The sequence below is a fragment of the Dromaius novaehollandiae genome, chromosome 1 (assembly GCF_036370855.1).
Source record: "Dromaius novaehollandiae isolate bDroNov1 chromosome 1, bDroNov1.hap1, whole genome shotgun sequence".
In the NCBI taxonomy this organism is placed as follows: domain Eukaryota; kingdom Metazoa; phylum Chordata; class Aves; order Casuariiformes; family Dromaiidae; genus Dromaius; species Dromaius novaehollandiae.
Window position 1 is genome coordinate 77,159,448 of NC_088098.1, and position 21,446 is coordinate 77,180,893.

At 37.4% G+C, this 21,446-nt stretch overlaps 1 protein-coding gene across 1 annotated transcript in view; it reads right to left on the reverse strand.

Annotated features, from left to right (window-relative positions):
- Positions 1-21,446, reverse strand: part of LOC112984511 (potassium voltage-gated channel subfamily KQT member 1-like) — a 498,975-nt gene that overhangs the window by 377,387 nt on the left and 100,142 nt on the right. The window contains exon 12 of the mRNA XM_064517311.1: positions 18,307-18,318. Coding sequence (XP_064373381.1) covers positions 18,307-18,318 — 12 coding nt within the window. The remainder of the gene's footprint in view (positions 1-18,306; positions 18,319-21,446) is intronic.

Here is a 21,446-nt window from a genome sequence, read left to right on the forward strand (position 1 = left end):
TCACTGAACGTGTATATAATGGGGATGCAGTGACTACAGCTTTACTGAGTTGCAGTTCTTGTGGCTGTTCGGCTGCAAGCCGTCCTGTATTTTGAGATCAGAGTGAATAGCGGAAGGAAAGGAAGAACAAAGTGTTGTCTTGTAGAGAGAGCAGTAGTGAAATATTGAAGAAATGCATAGTTTTATCACCATATTCAAGGCAATCGCATCTGCAAAGTGCGTACTTGTTTACTTGCTTACTTGTGTACTTGTTTAACAACAAAAAGATGATAATATGTAATTTCCCATTACATTTGTTCAGACATATCTACTTTTAGTACAAAAAGGATTTGCTGTTGCATAATTTAATTCACATAATTAAGCAAAATATGTTCTTGTTGACTCTTTCCTTATGAATCATCTACAAGCTTATGCTGCAAAATTTGTAAACTGCTACTGAAGCCAGGAATCACTCTGCTTTAGTTCAAAACACCAAACTAATTTAGCAAGGTGTATTCTGTTATTCACAAGGTTTTTGGTTTTGTTTTTTTTCCTCAAAACACTAATACTTAATCTGCACATGCTTTGAACTTGAAACATGGGACACTATTTTCCTGTCATTTTTCATCTATATTTTCAGCCTAAGAACTTTTATAGAAGCTCAGAGAAGGAGGTCTATGTGCCCACTCACAGTATAGAATTTGGAACAAACACAGCAAGTTATATATAGTGCACTCATAATACAGGAAACAGCCCTCCAACCAGAGCATTGTATTCAGTTTTCAAAATGTAAGAGGTGTCTATGTACATACATGCAAGCAGATCAAAATCAGAAGGAAAAACAACAAAGCCTGACACTATTTATTGACACAACTGCGTGACAACTATCTGCACATGTGGGGAAGTGCACGATACAATCAGTAAACAGGCACCCTTTTCCTCTGTCACCACATAGATCATATACACCACAATATGATGCCTGACATCAAAAAATTGCTACGTCCTTCATCACTGGAGAGAGCCATAGGTAGGCCTGGAGAGCCTACTATTGCTGAGATATGGTAGGGAGTGCAGGAAGAAAATAAGAGTTTGGGAGAGATACAGCTTGACCTTTAAAAACACTTGTTTTCTATAAGGCTAATGACTCCCTCTTCCAGTCTTGAAATCACCAGCACCCTTACAGTGAACGTCTGTTATAGTGCAGCCTCTATCATGGTGAGTAGCAGCTGACACAATGCAAGTATTAACAGCTAGGGCCAGGTAACAAGTCTACATGGTCTGTGAAGAAGTGTGGAAGTACCTGGGCCTTTTAAGATTAAAGAAAAAAAAAAAACATGGTGGGCCTTTAAGACCCCAAAAAGTCATGGTGAAGCAAAACTTCATGTTAAGCCATGTAGGAAGTGAATGGACTGTTATAAAATGGTCTCATCATTCTTTAATGCAGATCTATCTGACTCAGGGCACTAGCTGAATGGATTTATTTAGTCTTTTGCCTCCCTCAATAGATATAAATAGATTATTTCTCTTAAAGCATGCACTGTACAGAAATCTGCTGATGTTTAAGTGCAAATACAATGAGATATTTGGGGGTACATCCTTCATAGGCAACTGCTTAGTTTCATGACTACTGTCCTTAAACAGAACTTTGGAATTAAGGAATGGGAAATCATATCATCCTGAATTTCACAAGCTTTTGTAGGTCATCTCAGTAGAATTTATTAATCAGTGTATTCTGACCTGGTTCAGCTACAGACCTGGGCAAATAAAAGGCTGGCCATACTGTTAAAGTGCCCATATGTAAAGTGAAATACAAGAGGGTCAAGAGTTTTTAAATTTGAAGTTAAAAAGAAGAGCTCCATGAACCTTGCAAGCCCACATGGAAAAAATCTGTCTTCATTACATTCACAGTAAGGAACTGTCCCACATCAACGTAGGATTTTTTTTCTCTTTGTATATTCTTAGCCTCTTCTACGGTGCTTTTGCAGCTTTCACCAAGGGTTTGGGGTTTGTTTCAATTTCTGGCCTAAAAAGGGAGCAGTTAGTGGGGAAAAAAAAGCAGGAATGTTCTTTGTAAGAGCAAGAAACCGCCTGGAGAGGATGCAGACAAGTTGTTTGATGAAGACGTTGATTTGCAGTGGGACGTATGAGGAGGTCTGCCTAATTGAGTGATATGATTCTGTGGCTGATTTCAGCCCGTTTAAAAACACTATGGTCAAAAAGAGCAGGTCTCTTCTCCCACCTCTCCCAACTCTTCATCCCCTATTGCCCCCTTCCTTGCATACACACCAGGGATTTTACAGCCACAAAATGAGGCAGAGAAGCTTATTGCTCCAAATGAAAATTAAACTCACAAGATATATATAAATATATACACACACACCTCTCTCTCTATATATATACACACACACAAATACATTCTCACGTGCACACCTCATACCTCTCTCCACACACAAACACACATATACACACACATATATAGTATTTATACTTCCACATAACTAGACCTGGAAAGACCTCCAAAAAATACTTCTGAAGGATAAAAAGGACAGAGAAAAGCTGCTTCTGATTCATCCTTCTCATGTGAATTCTGTAGGAAACCTATGTGAGTTCAAAAATCAAATGTCAGCACACCTGTGGTTTGAGATTATCAAAAGTGTACTATCTTTGATTTTTCTCTGATATAATTCAACTGTAGTTGTACTGCCTAATCCTTTCATTTATTGAAGCAGCATAGAAGTTTTGCAAAAATTTTTTTTTACTAGTTATTAAATGGCTGATTTTTAACAGCTCATTTTATTCCCCTTCTCTATCTCCATTTTAGTCCTCTCCTATCATGTTTCTCAATTCAATTCTAAAAAGAAAGTATCAATATTAAAAAGTGTTTAGAACCCACACCAGCCTATGTTTTATTTCAAAAGTTATCCCCGTTAAAAAAATCCAGAGCAAGAACAAGCTTCTGCTCTAATGCATAAAACAGCTCATTGTATTCAATCTTCCTTTGCAATGAAAAAAAGTCATCTTCACACAGATAAATGACCATATATGATCAGTAAAAATATGCCTGCTTACATTTTCCTGAAGCATTATCTAGTGATCAAAAAAAATCAAACGTTATTTTTCATCTGAAAAACTCAAACTATTTTGGAGTAATTTGAGAAACCTCACTACAATTCTAGGAGGTACATAGTCTATGTACTTTTATGAATGGATAAAATGAAGCAGAGACTGAACTGCCCAGTGACAGAGCTTTTAATTATGCAAATATATTTCTATAGGAACTTTCAGAACTAAGCAAAAATAGGGGATGCCCATGTAGCATTAACCTTGGGATAGAAAACAAGAAAAGCACAAGAAAAAACAGAGTGAAATCTTCAGTCAGGTGGCCATATGTTCCTTTAGTTCACAAAGTTCACATCTCATTTTTATTGGAAAATCATCAAACTTCTACCCTTCTACCATAATTCATTTGGACTTTTACCAACACATTAGAGCATGTTTTCCCCCCAAAGAAGACACATCACTAGCATCATTTACTACTGCCCCTAAAATACTTACAGTACAACATTACAAGCATACTTCCAGCAATTTTGCTTTGGAAAGCATCATTCCCTCTAGCAGTTGGGCAATAAAAGCTTTTTCACGCCAGAAAAGTACAGTGTTAAATAAGTGCTACTGATTAAGAACAGATAAACATAAACAAGAACCTTCCTTAAGATAATGTTCATACCTTGTCTTTATAATAATAAAACATTTTGGTATGCAGGTATAAGTCTAAGTAAAACCACAAACATTTAGCCTTATAACCTTAAGTCCCCCAAAACTTAACACATCAGTGTTTAGAAATTATCTTGACTTTGACCTACAGACAGAGAAGTAGAAAAACTTTAATTTTGTAGCAAGTTCTTAGGCCACTCAGAGTTTTCTCATCCTGTTGTCTCAAACTAATAATTCCTTTAGTCAAAATTTATCCTTGCTCTACATGTCAAACATTTTTTTGCAGACAGTTAAGTTAAAAATAAAATTCCAAGTGTCCTATGGCAATGATTAGTACCATAGAAATTTTTATAGACCTTTACTCTTAAAGAAATTCCCTTCCACTTTGCTTCATAGGTCTTATGCAAAGTGGCACATGCCAAGGTGGGGAGGGGGGGAGTGAAATAGTATATGCAGAAAATGTAAGTTGATGGAACTTTACAACAAACATGGTAAGTATTACTTGGCTAAGCAATGAACAAGCCCTGTGTTTATACATCCATAATCATTTCAAGGGAATGAAGATAAGGTCTGTCAGTTTCTTATTGATAAGTAACAGACTGATTTTAAGACAGGGAAAATTAACGTTGACTATCAGGATATCTTCCTGATAGAAAAATATATTATATGCTCACAAGTCTCACAGTATTATTGAAGATTATGAAATTTATATATTCTAATAATGTCGAAGGAGTAACTACATGACCCAGTACAGCTGTTGCCCTTCTCTGATCTGGACTTGTGGGCTGCATTTGTATCAAAGGTGTCTCCCCACAGGTTGTTCTGCACTAGTCCCAAGCACAGCAAGACCTTCCTGAAGTTAGGAGCCTGCCTACATAGTGACTGGGACCAGCTAGCTAAATAGACTGCAGCTCACAGTTGCTCAGCACAAGCTAGTGTGTAAAGACCATGATTTACAACTTGTTCAATAACTTGAGCCTACAGCCTGCATGGATGCCTTCTCCCATCGTGCCCTGAGAATGAGCTCCAAGGCCCATCTAGCATCTTGTGTCAAGGAGCTCCTCAGATTCCCCCTGACTCCCAGTGTCAGCAGCAGAGTCCACCTGCTGGGGCACGGCTGATTGCTAACCCAAGACAGGCCAGCTCTATTTCGATTATTAAAATCAGTATTAAGTAAATCAAAGGGCCTTGAAATTAAAATGCTTCACTCACTGTTTCTTATTTTGTCTTGGATAAACTGAGGCATTTTAAAAGACGTAAAGTATCTGTGGCTACTACTACTGGGGATATTTCTGAAATAAGGATGGATTAAGCAAGTCACGTGAATTGTCAGATAACCCTGTGATATTTCTGTGTTGCCAAACAAGAAAAAAGATATTGAAATTAATGAACAAGCAGAAATCCCTCAAAATGCCCAAGGCATTATAACAGTACAACTGTTGCCAAACTTTTGTACTTATGTTAACCTTTCTCAGCCAGTGCTAGAAAGGGAAAAGTCATTTCAGACAAGTGAGGGGAATGGTGATGTCTTGAATAGCAAATTATATAATGAGCTCATGCCTCTTCTATTTGTGAAAGAGATAAGAACTTAGTGAACAAGGAACAGCTAAAGATAAGATTAAATAACCTTGGTCACAGCTCCAGTCCTGTATTATCTCATGCACTAAAACATCACAATTTATCTGCTGAAATAAACAGAGAGCTTAGAAATGTATGTTACTGAAGCTCAAAAAGGTACAATTCAAGAAGTGGAGGACTCTCTCATACTATTCTGAAGCTGAGGGTTGTTTGCTTAATTGCTATTGTTCTATTGTGTAATATTTATCTGAGGTAAAGACTGAATGGGTAAAGGTAGGGCATATGTTTTGATTTTGTTGCTTTCAATATAGTTAGAGGTCTGAGCTATACATGGTGGCAAAAGTCTCTTGTAAGATAAGTCATGAGCACTGGACGACTCAGAAAACTTTCCAATAATGCCTATGAAAATACCCAAAAAAAATTTTTAAAAAGTTTTACATTCATCTGTTGGAATATGTTTCTCATGTCAAATAAACCGGCTAGTAAAGTCTGCTAAACCATGGCGAGGTGTTTATCTATTGAACGTGAAGAAAGTTGCCCTCGTGAACAAGCACTTAAATTTTATTTTACCCTAGGCCACCCACAGTGTGCTTACTCATCACACACACAGACTTGTAAAGCAAGCAGGAGGCTAGTTCTAACTTAATTTTAAGGTTTGAATACTATGCATGAGTGATAAAATTAAATTTAGACTCCAAGTAAATATGCAGGAGTTCAAGCATGCAGGTTGGTTAAGAGCTTTCATGACTAGGCAAACAAACAGCAAAGAAATCTCAAAAGGTGTAACATAATATTAAAGAAAGACCTCAGTAAGACAGTCATAGAATCCATTGCACAGAAATCCAATACCAATCTACACAATTATGTTCCTAAACCCACATTTATTCAACTAAATACTAGGCTGCCTGACCACTGCAGTGAATGAGTGAATCTGAAGGGAATAGCAGTACCCCCAGCATCCTGGCTTATCGATTATATATGTACATCAGCGACCTGCCATGATGGTGATGAGGAAGTGGATAACATGTGATGTGGAAGTGGATAACAGAGGATGAAGGCTTTTGATTTTCCCTCAGCTTTTCAGATGCTTCCTGGGAAAAGGTCAAAACCCTCCGAGGATGTGTAAACTCAGACACTTGACCAATTAAAGCGACACATGAAGCTCAGATGAGTGACCATTTATGCAGAAGACACAGGTCAATCAAGCCTTTCTCAGTAGCACAAGCAAAACTGAATTTTTTTGCCTGGAGCTTTCACCAGACATACGCACACACACTACTCCCACCCCATGAGGAAGAAGATAATCTGGAGGGATCAGTGAGGGACTGAGGTAGCTAAGGATGGGAAAGGGAGATGAGGGAAGCCAGAGCAGGCTCTAAAGTAGTCACTGAGAGGTAATTTGCTAGATAGGGCATACCCTATTTTATCTAGAGCTGACGGTGGGTTTACCCACGAGAAGGGGCCAAAAGAAGGTCTTGAGGCCAAAACCCTAGAGGTATCATAGCAGGTTCTTGGCTAGCAAGTACTCTTTTCTCAGTGCTTGTTTACTTCACACTAAGAGCCTCATTTTCTAAATCAAAATTTAAACAGAGGCAGCTATCTTGGCAGGTGTGTATCATGAGATTAGTGGAAGCCGTCCACTCTAGAAATTAGACATAAAAGATTAAACACACAAATCGAAACTGCCCCTACATTAAAAAAGAAAAAAAAGTCTTTTGTTAAAACTGGAAAGTATTGTGAACTTTCACAAGTAATGAAGTTCTGAAATGATGCCTACAATTTACTGCAGTCACAGCCTAGAAAGAGTAAAAGAACTAAATATGGGAAGAGTTCATGTTGTGCTTATCTGAAATGCCTGCAGGATGCTGCAAGTTTCATGCATTTCTAGGGACTAAGTTCAGAAGTAACTTTTTAAAATAATGTAGAATAGCTAAGTGAGCGAAGTAACGTGTGGAAACCTAAAGGAAAGTTGCACCCAAGAAAACAAACAACAATTACATTGTACTATTGAATCTGAGCTACTACAGGGACAAGTCACAGAACTCACAGGAGGATTTCCTTCGGTAACAACTGCTGCAGAAAGAGAAATCAGTATAAGAACAGCTTTATTAGCTCTATGAGCTTAGTTTGTGAACATCAGAGTTTGCCATCAATATTTTACTACTAATGAGCACCACATATACTGCAGACAGCTGACTAAATAAAAAAGGCCATCAAGATTATCTATTCTTGCTAGTCTTTGGGTGTAGGCATTCTAACTAACGTAAACCAGAGGAGATAAGTATCAGTAACTTATGAAAAATGCCATTACAGCATGCTGGAAGCAAAACAGCCATGTGAAATGAGAGGAACAGAACTCAATATAGCGTGCAATGACTGTAAGCTTCAGTGCCCACATACTAAGCTTTCTGTACTGTAATGGTCTGATACATTCATTTTGACCCAGAGACCAGAGATAAATTGTCTTAGCAATACAAACAAACAGCTAAGCAATTAGGGCAAAGTTTTTGGAGAACATACTGATAAGATCTAACAGCATTGTTGGGTGATGGGGAAAAACAGCCCTAGAGAAAGGGGGTTTAACCTAAAGCAAAGGAGAGTGTGTAATTGCTGTTCCAAATCACAGTGTGATAAAAGAAAAAACAGACAGGCAACTGGCACTGGTATTTGTCTGGCATCTATTTCAGTGTATCCAACCTGAAAAGCAACTTTCATAGTCCCACTTTGAGTTAATCGAGTTTTATCTATAAAAATTAAATATGTTAAATGTGCAGTTGTGAAAGTGTTAGACCCAAGACATCCATGAGGAGCTGCTGTTTTTTAAAGAATTTCCACCACGTGAATTTTCTTAAAGCAACTTACTAAAATAAAGTTTCCAAGTGCTTAGTTAAAACAGCAGTCAAATGACCAAAGCACCAATTTTATCTATCAGCTTTTACGTATCAGCCCTATTCATAGGGTCAAACACAGGTATACGCTGAACATGGGTTATAATGCAGAATGTTGGTTGCAACACTGCAGGTACAGAAGTAAAGGTAACCAATATTTAACCTAAACCATATGTTGATTTGGCAATAAGCCTTTGGTTATTGGTATAAATCATTGCACAAAACATCATCTGACATGAAAACAAAGTATGAAATTCCTTTAGAAAAAAGTGAAACAGTGGGCCTAGAACACATGCTTTCAATCGAAATGGAGTTACCCAAGAATTAAATTAGCCATAGCAGATATGAAACAAATTCATATTCCTGTTTCAGATCCCAAATTAATACTTTAAGTTACAGTAAGATAATTTTCTTAGATGGAGATGATTGCTCATTACAAAATATCTAAATTTGAATATGCTGAAAGATCTACAACATGCAGAAGATGAATACACATTGTACTTTTATTGTAGCTGAATAATCAGTGGTCTCAGTGTTCACTTGAGGAATCAAATTATTGTTTTTAGATGCATAATGGAATGAGGATGCATACAGTATTTTTTTCCTTGGATTCCAAAAGAGAAACATGCTAAAAACTTACTTTTCCTTGTAGTACTTTTCTTTGAAATCTAAGAAATTCCGTAAGTGATTTTGAAAGATAAATAATTCAAGTATTTATGAGAGACGTTTTTGAACTGTCATAAATGATCCATAGCGTTAACTCTACCCCATATAACAAAAGAAGCTTTGATAATTCAATCATGTTATCTGAATTCCAATGTAGTTTTCTCTAGCCATACATCTAATTCTGTTGTCTACTATTTTGTAGTACCATAGTCTATAAAAGCCACCAGACTGAAATGGATAGTTATATTTCGATATGGAAAAAAGGCTTTACTAGTATTTCCAGAATAAGGCTTGTGTTGAGATTAGCAAATAAGACAAGATTAAAACACCCATTGATAAACATCAAATTAACACTTAACACACAGCAAAAATCTTCATTCTTTCATCCTAGGGTAAATGGATATTCTATTTTCTGGGTAGGAAAAAAAATAAGAAACTCTGATTTTTTTTTTTTTTTTTTTGACTCAGACTCCACTAGGAAAAAACATGTCCAAATTATTTTGTCTTAATTTATGATCAATAAATCACATTACCAGTTATTTTTAAAGTCTTCTATTTCAAATTTATTTTCATGACACTGTTAATCAATTATAAAATCCAGAAGAAAACACTCATAAGTAGCATTCTCTAGTTATACAGCTGTTCTCCACATCTGCAACAAAATTTTCTCTCCTACCTCTTTTCTTCCTCTAATCTATTCATCACAACCCTCCCCTTAACCAACACTGAGCTCCCTGAACTTTCACTTCCAGTCTGTGTATCTTTCTCCAGCTGGTAGTGCCCCCAAATTAGTGCCTTTAGGAGGAGCATAATATCAGGCAGCCAACATCACTTCTTAAGAAAGTAGGCTCTGGAGGCGAAAAGCCATTCTTTCAACTAAAGTGCAGGGCTCTGCCTTGCAAGCATGTGCTGTCAACACAACGCTCAAGTATTAATGAGTTAAAATTTGTAACCCCCACCTTAGGAAGACTGTTAATTCTTTTTGTTCCAGCCCTTCCCTTTACTGCCACAACTGGAACTCGCAGTAAAACAAATGGTCTCCTCACGCCTTCAAACTTTTCTGCGCTCTTTTCCCCCCCATCTCAGAGATAGGTGGGCTGCCTGGCTTCCGATCACTGGAGCAGCCCAGGGAGCAACTGCAAAAGGGAGAAAGAAGGACACCTGGCTTATGCAATTTCTAAAATATTTTTTTTTTTCTGTTGGATGCTGTCAATACAAAACACATGCTGTGATGCGGCATACGGATGAAGCTAGCTTGAGTCAGGCACTACCTGCGCAACTCAGTTGCAGACCTCCCAAAGTCATATCACTGTGCGTTTCCTTTCCCTCCATATTCATTACAGATATGGCTACAATGAAGGCAATAGACATGCACCTGTTCCTAGAATATGTGTATGCATATTATACATATACTTCAGTCTCACTCAAAAAACTAAGGTAAAAAAAAAAAACTCATTTATTTCTTACTATGTCACCACAGAAGACAAAATCATACCTTGCAATCATGATGGCTTTCTTTTTTTTTTCCTTTTTTTTTTTGAGAGAGAGATAGAGAAACATGTACCATATATGGCACTTTGATAAGAAAAGTTCCCCAGTGTGTTCCGCAGCAAAGAAAATCACTCTACTGTTGCATCCTTCACACTTTCATCATAGATGCATAGAAATGCAGCTACTGTTACTGGCAAGTGTTATGGAGCTTGATGGGCACAGTAAAATGTACATGTGGTCTCTAACTGAAAACCTCAAGGTATTATGAAGCCCTAACAATGCCTTAATAACATGATGCCTCCCTTTCCTAGCACACCTTCCTTACACATACAGACAAAACATGCACATATCAAAAACTAGTGCAGCCTACCTAAGCTTGTGCTCCACGTCTTTTACAATAACATACCATTAGATGAACAAATCAGACTTACCTTTTTTTCCACACTCTACTTTGCTGTGATAAATATTTGTTACAATATATTTCAGGTTACATTAATCATTTCTGAGTAAAGCAAAGCCACACATATGAATCTTGTATTTTACTCTGAAAAAAAGAGACATTCCTAGTAACCTGTTTCTTATACAAGACTGATATTCTCACCCAGACATCTTTGGGTCATCTGACCCTGGTCCATGAAAAATTCTATCTTGACTCTAAGATTCTATAAAATGCTTAGAAAAATCAGTTAATTTTTTAGAATTTAATGATATCAAATGTTGTACTTTTGTGAGACCTTCTGTTACCAAAAAAACTCAGCTCTTTTATTTAGGTCTTTTCCATTAGATTTGAACCATCTGCTGCATAGAAGCTTACATGATATACACACTTAGTTTTATTTTGACAGTCTTCAGTGGGCTGTTACAATATAGTCTGTATTCCAGAAAAGAACATATAACCACAATACCAAGTTGAGTCTTTGGGGGTTGGTTAAGTTTCTCATTAATCTGATGTTTGAATACATTTAGCATTTTTCCTCAGGGTGGCAACTTGCCAATTTAACACTGAGGAAATTCAGACACTTATAAATTAAGTTTATAAGTAAGTTTGATGAAATGACAAATTAGATTTCGAAAACTGAAACTGCAATTTCTGTCTCTCACTGTGTTATAGTGCAGTGCCCTCTACTGGCCAAATGCCTTCACTTAAGAATGAAAAAGAAATTCTTTGAAAAACTCCATCCAGACTAAAAAAAACAACCAACCAAACACACACACACAAGCAGTGTCAGATTCTTAGAAAAGGTTACTACATAATAGCATCAGTTTATACTAATGCTATCTTTGCTTTCTTTTTACGTGGTAATAAAATAGTTTGATGCTGAAATAAATCCTGAAACATCCCTTTTAAAGAGTTTTAAATTAGAGGTGACAATACTGAAAAAAGGAGGCTCTAAGACCTGTAACTTAATATAAAGCCTTATAATGGCAAAGCATAGGACCACAACGGCAATTACTACTGTCCATTGAATTTATCACTATTTTACGTTTTTCAGTGTAGAAATGACAGACACTCATCTAAGTTTCTCTTTGCAGCAACTAATAAAGCTCTTGAACGCAGTGCACAGAACTAGCTTCATCAGTACTATATTTATTAGATGTACCTGAGAGAGAGGATTAGTGAGCGTCAAGAATCAGAATGAGATAGATGGAAGCAAGATACAAATATCAACCACTTCGTCCTCCTTTGGTGACACCGTACATTGCCCACTTAGCTTTTCATCTCTCTCCTTCACTTCCTTTTATGCTTGTTTCAGAAATATGGACGAAACATAAATGCTGTGAAGGTAGGCAAGCTGCAACATCTTCAAGAATATTTTGCACTCTGCCTAACCCTGCTGCTCTCATTTTGCCAACCTATACAATCATTTCAGTCATTTTACCTCTTATAATACCATTCTCTTCACTAGCTGTTCATAGCAGGATTGCTTTCCAGCTTTCTCCAAAACCTATATTAATTGAATGACAATATGGGCAATATTTATATATTGCACCAAGTGCCTGAGCATGCTTTCAAAAATTAAGAACAACAGTATTTTAAAATAATCCATGAACATGTGCAAATGGACAATAGATAGTCCAGTGCATTTAGCTCATGAGTAGAGACCCTACCTGTCCCATTCAAACTCAACAATAACAGCTTTGTTAATAAGAGCTTTCAGTAGACTCAGTTACTCTACACTTGATCAGTATAATTGATCTATTGGTATTCAATACACTAGATTTGTTGGTGCTTAGGTGAACAGTTTCTTTAGTGAGACTGAAAGTGATAACTGTATGAGAAAGTTTTGATATCAATGAGAAGATAAACGGTGCTTGTACAGAACCCCCCCCCCCCAAAAAAAAAAAAAAAAAAAACACAGAAGAGATTTACACTATGCTTTGTATCAAGAGTTGTTGACTGCTGGGATTTTCAAGCAGAGTCAAAGCAGATGAATACAAAAATACTCCTAGTCCTTGGTGAATACCTCCACTGCCATCTACAGATGGATAGAGCAACTGGAAGATGGAAATAAAGCCGAAAGATGAATTTAACACTTTTTTTTCAAGTGCTGACCAATACCTTAGAAAGGGACGTACAGACCATTTTATTTGATGACTGTTGATGGAAGCTTTAAGTTGCTTATGTTTTATAATTTCTTCCATTCACTTCATGTAAAATGTCTTTGGTAGCGGGCAATGGAGGAAACTACTTATATTTCATACCTGCAAACTTAAATAAATTGCTTGCACTAGAAAAAAATAGCCTAACATTGTTCCTGAATTTGCTTTTAAGGAGAAAAGTCAGATGCCAAGACTAATCCAAAAGTATCTTCCTTTGACTATAGTTGTGTGGATTAGCAACTACTGTGGTGTCCTCCTTTCCAGGGAACAGGAGTGCTGTTTCCACCTTGCGTCTGCAGTCCCCAATTCTGGTAAAGCGGGGAGCTGCTTTGGTGCTTTAGTCCCGTGGGTGAAACAAATTTCTTCACGACTTGGAGTGAGCACAAATGCAAACAGAAAAGAGTCCGTTCTTTGCCTTCCTTATGCCTCAATTCTCAGACTTGGATTCATCACAGAAGATCCATTTGTGATCTTTTGTATCAGGATTCACAGATCCTGACACAGCCCAAAGTGTTCAATCATCCTCACCCCAGACTCTTAGTTTCTCCTATTGAAGCAGAGTGCTACACTGCAGGCCTTAAGATTATGTGGCCCATGTCTCAGGCCTGTGTTTTCTTCTACAGCTTTTAGCAATCAGCCATTTCCTCTCTTTTCTTTTCTTTCTTTTTCTTTTTTTTTTTTAGCAGAAATTCCCACTTCCTGTGATTGTGCAATAGCCACATCCTAAAGCTGAGTTGTTCTGCTAATCATTTTGCAGATAAGATCTCTCATACAACCCAAGAGCTGTTTTTGATGCTATGAGTTTAATAGAAAACAACTGGAGGAGGGGGCAGTGGATATCTGGTTGCTTCCACCTTCAGATCTCAACCTATGCTTCTAACACACCATTTTAAGGATTCAAACTGAAATAGTAAACCATGTGCATAGCCATGTTACACATGGATTAGGTCACATGAAAGCTACCAATCTGTAGCAGAAATCCTTTCTAAGCTTTTGCACAGCATTGTTTTAGCTAGAATTGTGTTAAACACAGTTCCCTAACATCATGCAACTCTGTTGTGGATGGCGCCTCAAAGAAGAGCAACTGTTAGTCTCACTCTCAACCCATGAAAACTAATTAAGACCCCACTTTCCTGTGGGGAACAGGTGTAGCTATCACTTCCCTGGCAGCCTGTTCCAACTAAAGAGTTATTACTACAGCTGTTCAGCTGACAGCGGTTACCACTGATGACAGTCATTGTATGTGGATCTCACCTTCTAAAGGTTTCCTCCCAAGAGAGTTGACGTGATGACTGCTGAACTGCAGCATTACGCTGCTTTCTGCTAAAAGAGATCAACTGACATTTACCTTTGCATGACCTTAGTGAGCTACAAAATGCATACTCAACCACAGTTGCTTAACCATGCTGACATACAGAATTTCTAACTCTTGCTTTTTCCTTACACTGTAAAGAGCTTTAAACACCACAGTTTTAAACCACAGAACTCTGAAAAACAAAAACAGGATGTCTGCTTTTAAAGCTGGGGCTGTGGATATTCTTCCTGAGACTGTGCTATCTGGGACCAGGCTGGTGTAATCTTTCAATGCAGCCTATTGGCCAAATTCTCTCTTTCCTGCTGGAAGGTTAACTCTGGTGCATGATAGAAAATATTTTCATATTTTCATGGCCAAGCGTTGTTGTCATCACAGTCTGCCTAACAATAGGGCCAGCTGGAGACACACACACACACAAAAATTAAACCTTATATAAAGCTGTGTTCAGTGGTCTCCTACACCCATGCAAAGCTCCAATGCAGCCAGGGAGGATCTGGAAAGAAGGATAGTATTTGCACAGCTTCAGTATGAAAACACTGATAAATGGGTGTTCTCCCTCACAGAAGATGCCCACAGTTTTCCTGGACCATTGTTGGTCCATAGCTCCTTGATAAATCACCCAAAATGTTTCAAGGCAGCAAAATCTTTGCTCCTTCCTTTTCAGAGTATCCGTTCCCCTTGGATGATCAACAGGCACTGGATTTGTTGTGACAACTCCATTTAGTGGCAGGGTGCACAAATTAATATACTCTACCTCCTCTCAGTTACTGCAGTTTTAAACACGCAATTGAGGGCCAACAGATACAGATCCTCTGAAGAGACAAGAACATACCAAGAAAAATGAAAAGAAGCAGTGAGCAAAGGAGCAAGCAAAGGCTATCTGAAATAGGATAGCTCAGCAGCTTCCACACCAGCAATCACTGCAAGTCGACAGCTAGCGTCATGAGCCTCCCAACGGGCTTTATGCTGGTAGCAGTAGTCTTTTGTATGACGTTTCAGCTCTGTCCTTTTGGAGAGGGTTCCCTTCCAGCCAAGTAAGTTCTTAGTTGCCGCAGGCTGCAGTCACCTCCAGCTTCCTTGTGCAGAGGTAACTTAAGACTTCATTAGCCCTGTGAGACTAAGGCATAGAAGGACATCTCCACTCCTCTCCAGCACTGCTGCTGTTCCCTGTAAGCAGCTCCCTCCCTTACAAGATCCTCTCTGCTACAGCATTCAAGTGCATACAAATGTTTGTTACAGCCTACACAGGACCTCAGCAAGCTGCTTGCTCATGCCCATCATTTTAACTTCTATTTGTCTTTTTCTTCCTCAAGAGGGGTTTAGATAGTCCAAGAATACCTTTTAGTGAAAGTCAATAGGACTTGTATTTGACTGTCTTGCATTTCAGTCAAGCTCCATATCCATCCCCAAAGGCTGTGTCACTTAACACAGGTAAAGCACATCTCAGCTGTAATTCCAGTTTGAACAAGCTTTTGGGAGAGGCTGATCTTAAATGTTCCAATTAGGATGAAACATTAAAGATCCATTATTGCTTGGCCCCTGCTCTCATTTGGAATGTGCATTTCTCCTCCTTTCTTTCTTTCTGTCACATACCAAATTTACATATACCTTGAGAGGTTTTATTTGCATTTGTGTTGCCTATGGACAGAGATCAAGGATCAGCAACCTTATCCTCCTACTCATCTTACAGGCCAGAATGACAGGAGCTCTTTCCTCAGGGGACATTGTAATGCATACGGTAGGCTGCATCAGATAGATAAAACAGCCTTGCTGAAGATGGACAGGGTACAAGTAAGACTTAACAAAAAAAGCAGACAGCACAGCCTGCCACTTGCTTAATCAGTGCCATTCAGAGCAATCTCTTACCTCTTTCATTAGTAACAACCTGTTACAAAGATACAGGAATTTACCGGGTATCCTAGTTTTACAAGCAGGCCAGGCTTTAAGTCACATTGTGTGCTTGATTCTACACCAGGCCCTCTGGCCTTCTCTCAGAACATCTATGTCCATACAGTAGGAAATTAGGAAGGGAGAGAGACTTCAAGATAAAACATCATGCAGAAAGAAGTGGTACCATACATTATGCTGAGGCACTGAGTCCAGTGGAATGAAAAATCCATCTTTAAATTATTTGATTTTACAACTTCTGCCAAAAAAAAAAAGGGGGGGGGGAGATATGAAGAAAGTGCCTATATTAGCAAGAAGATAAAAGTGAGAAAAATTAATGTTTTATCTCTAAAAATAACATACTCAAGATTTAGATCTCAGAATTTGCTCTAAACATGTGACTTAATCTTCATACTGTTACCAATATATGTAGAAGATTAGCCCTAATGACCAAGCAAATGTGCTGTAACTGGTCAAATATGATCTGTCTTTTTGTAGGTTTCATAGCACAAACAAAATATCACTTTACAGTCTCTCTATTCATTGATGGAGTTGTCTTCTAATTGCTCAGCTGAATCTGAAAATTGGGTAAGTAAATCATATATGATAAGATAGTCTTGGCGCTTATTGTTAAAAAAGGAAAACCCTACTATTCATCAACTGATTCAAATTAATCAAGTCTGACAGTATTTATGATGAAATAAATGTGTTAAAAATCTAGTAATCTCATTCATATTTCAACTTTGGACAACTCAGCCAATATAAATCAATGTACCTCCACTGAGGTCAACAACTACAAGAGATTTTTACCTCTGAGAACCTAGGCCTGAGGTATTCAGCAAGAGCTTCCAACAGCAACAGAATTGCATAGGAAATATGATGCCTTTGTTCCCTAGTTCAGGGAGGCTGCATTCTTCCACAGTTTTATCTGGATCTCTGAAAACTGAAATATCATGCCAACTATCCAAAGCAGCTATATTTGTACAGAAAGCTATGTTACACTTGAGCTCAATTTGCAAACTTGCTGGGGTTTTTTGGTTTTTTGTTTTGTTTTTTTTAAGGACATCTTCATTTTTCTACCACAAGAACATACTTCCTCTAAGCTTGCATGGATCACCAATAATAGAAATCTAATATTGGAAGTATTAACCACTGAAACCTGGGCAGTGCTGCAGCCCCCTGAACTGCATTGCTCTCACTCAAGACACATTCTCAAGTAGTGATATCAATAGTTTCCAACCAGCCTGACGCATTTTACCGAGTAACCACTGTAGTAACTGTCAGAACTAATGCACATGTGCAGGTTGATGCAACAGAGGTTTGTCCAAGGTACCTGGGCTCAAGTGCAGTAACTCTGTTCTCCTGGGACAAATGTGCCTCCCCACACAACCTTTTTGCATGTCTTGATCAGACTATCACCAAAAGTAAAGGTTACTGTAGTTAGTGAACATCTCTCCTGTCATCTGTGTAGCACAGAGGATTTCAAAAGAATATGCTGTTTGTGTTACAGAAAAAACCCCAAACTTTACAGCTGTAGGCCTGACGTTTCATGTTTAATAATCAATATGGCAGCCAACAAAATTTAAAAAATGACCAGTTACAGGCTTTGAAATAAAGACCTACTGTGAGCTTGATCTAGTAACTCATATGCTTGTTGAAGGCAAGGAAAACTTTGCCATTTGGCAGCTTGACAAAGTCATGCTAGACTTCACAAAGAAGTTCCTCATGTGAGATTGTCATCATCATCAGCATATTATCATTAAGTGTTATGTGAAAGCCATGTTTTCACATATTTTGCAAACTGAGAAGGTTCACTAGGTGTACACTTTCAGCTGAACTGTACTCTCAGAAGAATTTTTGCCTAATTCATTGACTGCACCATGACTCTTGAATCAAGATTTGTCTCACTTATAAAATGTGTCTCACTTATCAAATCCTGATGAGTTAAACCCAATTCCATTACATAGTTCATTACAAACATACAACAAACATACAACAACATACAAAAATAAAGCCACTACTTAATGCCAGAACATGAAACAATGTCCTCAGGTGAGCAAACATGAATAACTGTTCATTCTAATCAGGTAAACAAGCAGAATAAAAGTGGACCTTTTAAGAGAAAAACAGAAAAAGCTTTCCCCATCACATATTCCAAGGCACACTACAACATGTATGAATGCTTACCTGCTTATACTTCTGCTAGAAGACAAGACAAACAAGCACATTAAGTATACCTAATATTCTGATTAGAAGACCCATGCATATCACACAAATACAGTGTTAAAATTATCTTAATATTTAAATTAGAAATGGCAGTTTAAAAGAAGATGCATAAGTAGGCCAGAGTAGTTCACCATTTGAATAATGACATGCTGCATTTCTACTCAGCAATCGGGACACCTCTTAAATTAATGCATCTTTGTTTCGGTGGCACATTAAGTAGAATTTCAAGCGTATAAAAATGATGTTATCAGTGACAAAAGTGAAAACCAGCATACTAGACTTCGAAAACATGAAACATTACATGAAATGGTAATTTGCTTCATTTTTATGTAGTACCTATAGAACTTTATAGTACATCTATAGCTTTTTTATCCTTATGTTTTCTGCACATTTAAAGTTTATTACAGATATGCAGAAGTTAAAATTTTTATATACGTATGTAGTACATCATAGAATTTAATAATTATTTTAGCAATTTTCAGTTGCAAGCAAGTATGTTCCATTTATATGCGCCTGATATTCACATCAAAAACAATTAATAATATATTATTTTAAACATTGTAACATATTACTTCAACACTGTGCACATTTTAAATTTTTTCATGTGTATATTTCATCAGCTTTCTACCATTCCTTTTCATATTTTCCACCCAAGAGAGAAATACATTTAAACTCTAATATGATCTGGAAATGCTAGTACAGTTTGCAAGGTGCATTAAACAGAATAACATACAATAACACCAGCTTTCATGTACTAAACAGTAGAAATATTATAATTCTGTCCAAATGCAAAACCCCTTGCTGTACTAGCAAAAAAAAAAAAAAAAAAAAAAAAAAAAAAAAAGCTCAACTTAAATAGAATCGTTTAGAATTCTTCTATTTGAAGAAAGGTCCAAAGTATATTATCTTGGGAAATTACAAGCATAACGATATCCTGTATAAAAGCATACTATAATTACTGTTCATTTAACACATGTATCATCTGCATGAATTACCTGGCAGAAGATAAGCATATAAAGAGAAAGAAAACATGTAAAAAGCAACCACACTACAGGTTGAAACAGCTTTACTTTCAAATTCATTCTGAATACCATTATTTGTATTTTTCCCTGACTGAAGACAAGCAGCATAATTTCAGAAATGTGTTGCAATTGGAAAATCCATCGCTTGTAATAGTCGTTTTGAAAGATTCCTATATGAAAATATTCTTTTTAGTCTTCTTGAAATACCTTCCAACATAGCTGGGATTTTACTCGGGCCCCCCAATACACTGGCAGAAGTGGAAAGAGTTGAATTGTCACAAACCCCTGATATCAGGGGGGTATCAGTTGCCTGATATCAGTTGCCATTTTATGACATTTCTACCCCTACACAGATATCCTAAAAGAACTTCAAGAGTCTTTTAAATCTACTTTTTCCTCTAGGAAATACAAATTTCAGTGATTCCTTTAGATCCATCTGCAGCTTCTCAGAAGAGAAAAAAAAGGCCACAAATCCAATTCTCTCTCTCACTTGCACTGGCACGCACTGACCAGTTTATGTTGGCTGTATGTAGCCCAACAAGATAATTTGTCTACACACTGTTTGCTCCTAACTGCTTCTTTCCCCCAAGGTTCCCTTGGAAGCCTGCTGCATGCTGTATTAATTGCTCTGGCCACCTGCTCCTAAATGCCATTTTTCCCAGTGAAAAACCCTTCAGCCTTTCCTAAACCAGAAACAAATGTACTGAATTTTAGTTTGATGACAAATCTGTCATATAGTGAACTCCACTCACATCCATGTGTAGAGAGCTTTCATCATACATCCACCCTGATGAGCTAATATGGAATAGTTGGAGGAAGAAAAAAAAAAAACAAATCAGGAAATCACATTATTCTGAGCACAACTCCAGTTTTCCTGTAAATCTGTGTGTGCCAGTTTCCTAATATACTGTAAGAACCAAATGAAACAAAAGGCATGCAAGTTTAGTGTATAACTTTCTTTTCTTTGTCCTGCATTTTTAAGCATTTTAGTATGGTGTATATTCTGTTAGACTGACAAACACGCTGACATGTATTTCTTATTATTCTTTTAGGTAACTTTGCACTGAAGTCGCATGAACATTTTCCTGCAGTAGAGTACCCATCAAATTATTGTCAGCCCAGTGATAGGTGAAATAGAGATCTGTGAATCTAACATGCAAGATTTTGCCTTTTAAGTTCTTCTCCCATTCCTGGAAGAAATAAAAAACCTCATACACAAAGTCTTTTCCAATGTCATATCTAAGAGAAGTTAGTCAAAGCTTATTTCAATTTTAAAAAAGCAATATTATACTCAAATATTTCCCAAAGGGTTTTCCCAACAATAATTCCATACTTTCTTTTGCAAGTGTGAACATGGTCAAGGTTGTCACTGACACTAACATAACGTCTAACCCACTAGTTAGACCTTCATGGGTTTTTATCAGCTGTACCATGCCGTTAGGCCATACATAACTGCTAACCCATAAGTTTTATTCAATGATGTTGTTTGTGTCAGTTTATGCATGTAAAATAAAACCTTAGGATGATATCTGGATGCTCTGCTCTATCCAGTCCTTGCTGCATCTTCTAATACTCTGCCTCACATCTGAAATTGACTCCAGAGTCCCTAACCTCAACACTGAAATTGTACATTATAAGACAAAAGCATCGACGTTACTAAAGGCCCTGTCTTAAGACAATAATATAGAGGCATCCTGCATGCATAACCCACTTCTTTCAAGGAATACCATCATAGGCATTTGCCAAACCCAAGACAAGCAACATGAGAGATCATTCAACAACTGCAGTGAACTCGCAATAATGTGGATGTTCTATTCTGGTCAATACAGACAGCAGCAGTACCTCTTTAAGAATTCTACTTTCAAATTTTTGGCATATCATTTCCTTACAAGAATGCCTTCTTTGTCAAAACATTACACTTAGTGTAGCCTTTCTGTATTTATACATGACCGTTTCATTCAATATTACACATATTAGGAGACCTTTAAAGATCCGACTGATTCAGAACTCTGCAAAGTATAAATCTACCTATGAAATGCAATCTCAGGAACCATTTTATCTGCCACAAAATGTAAAACA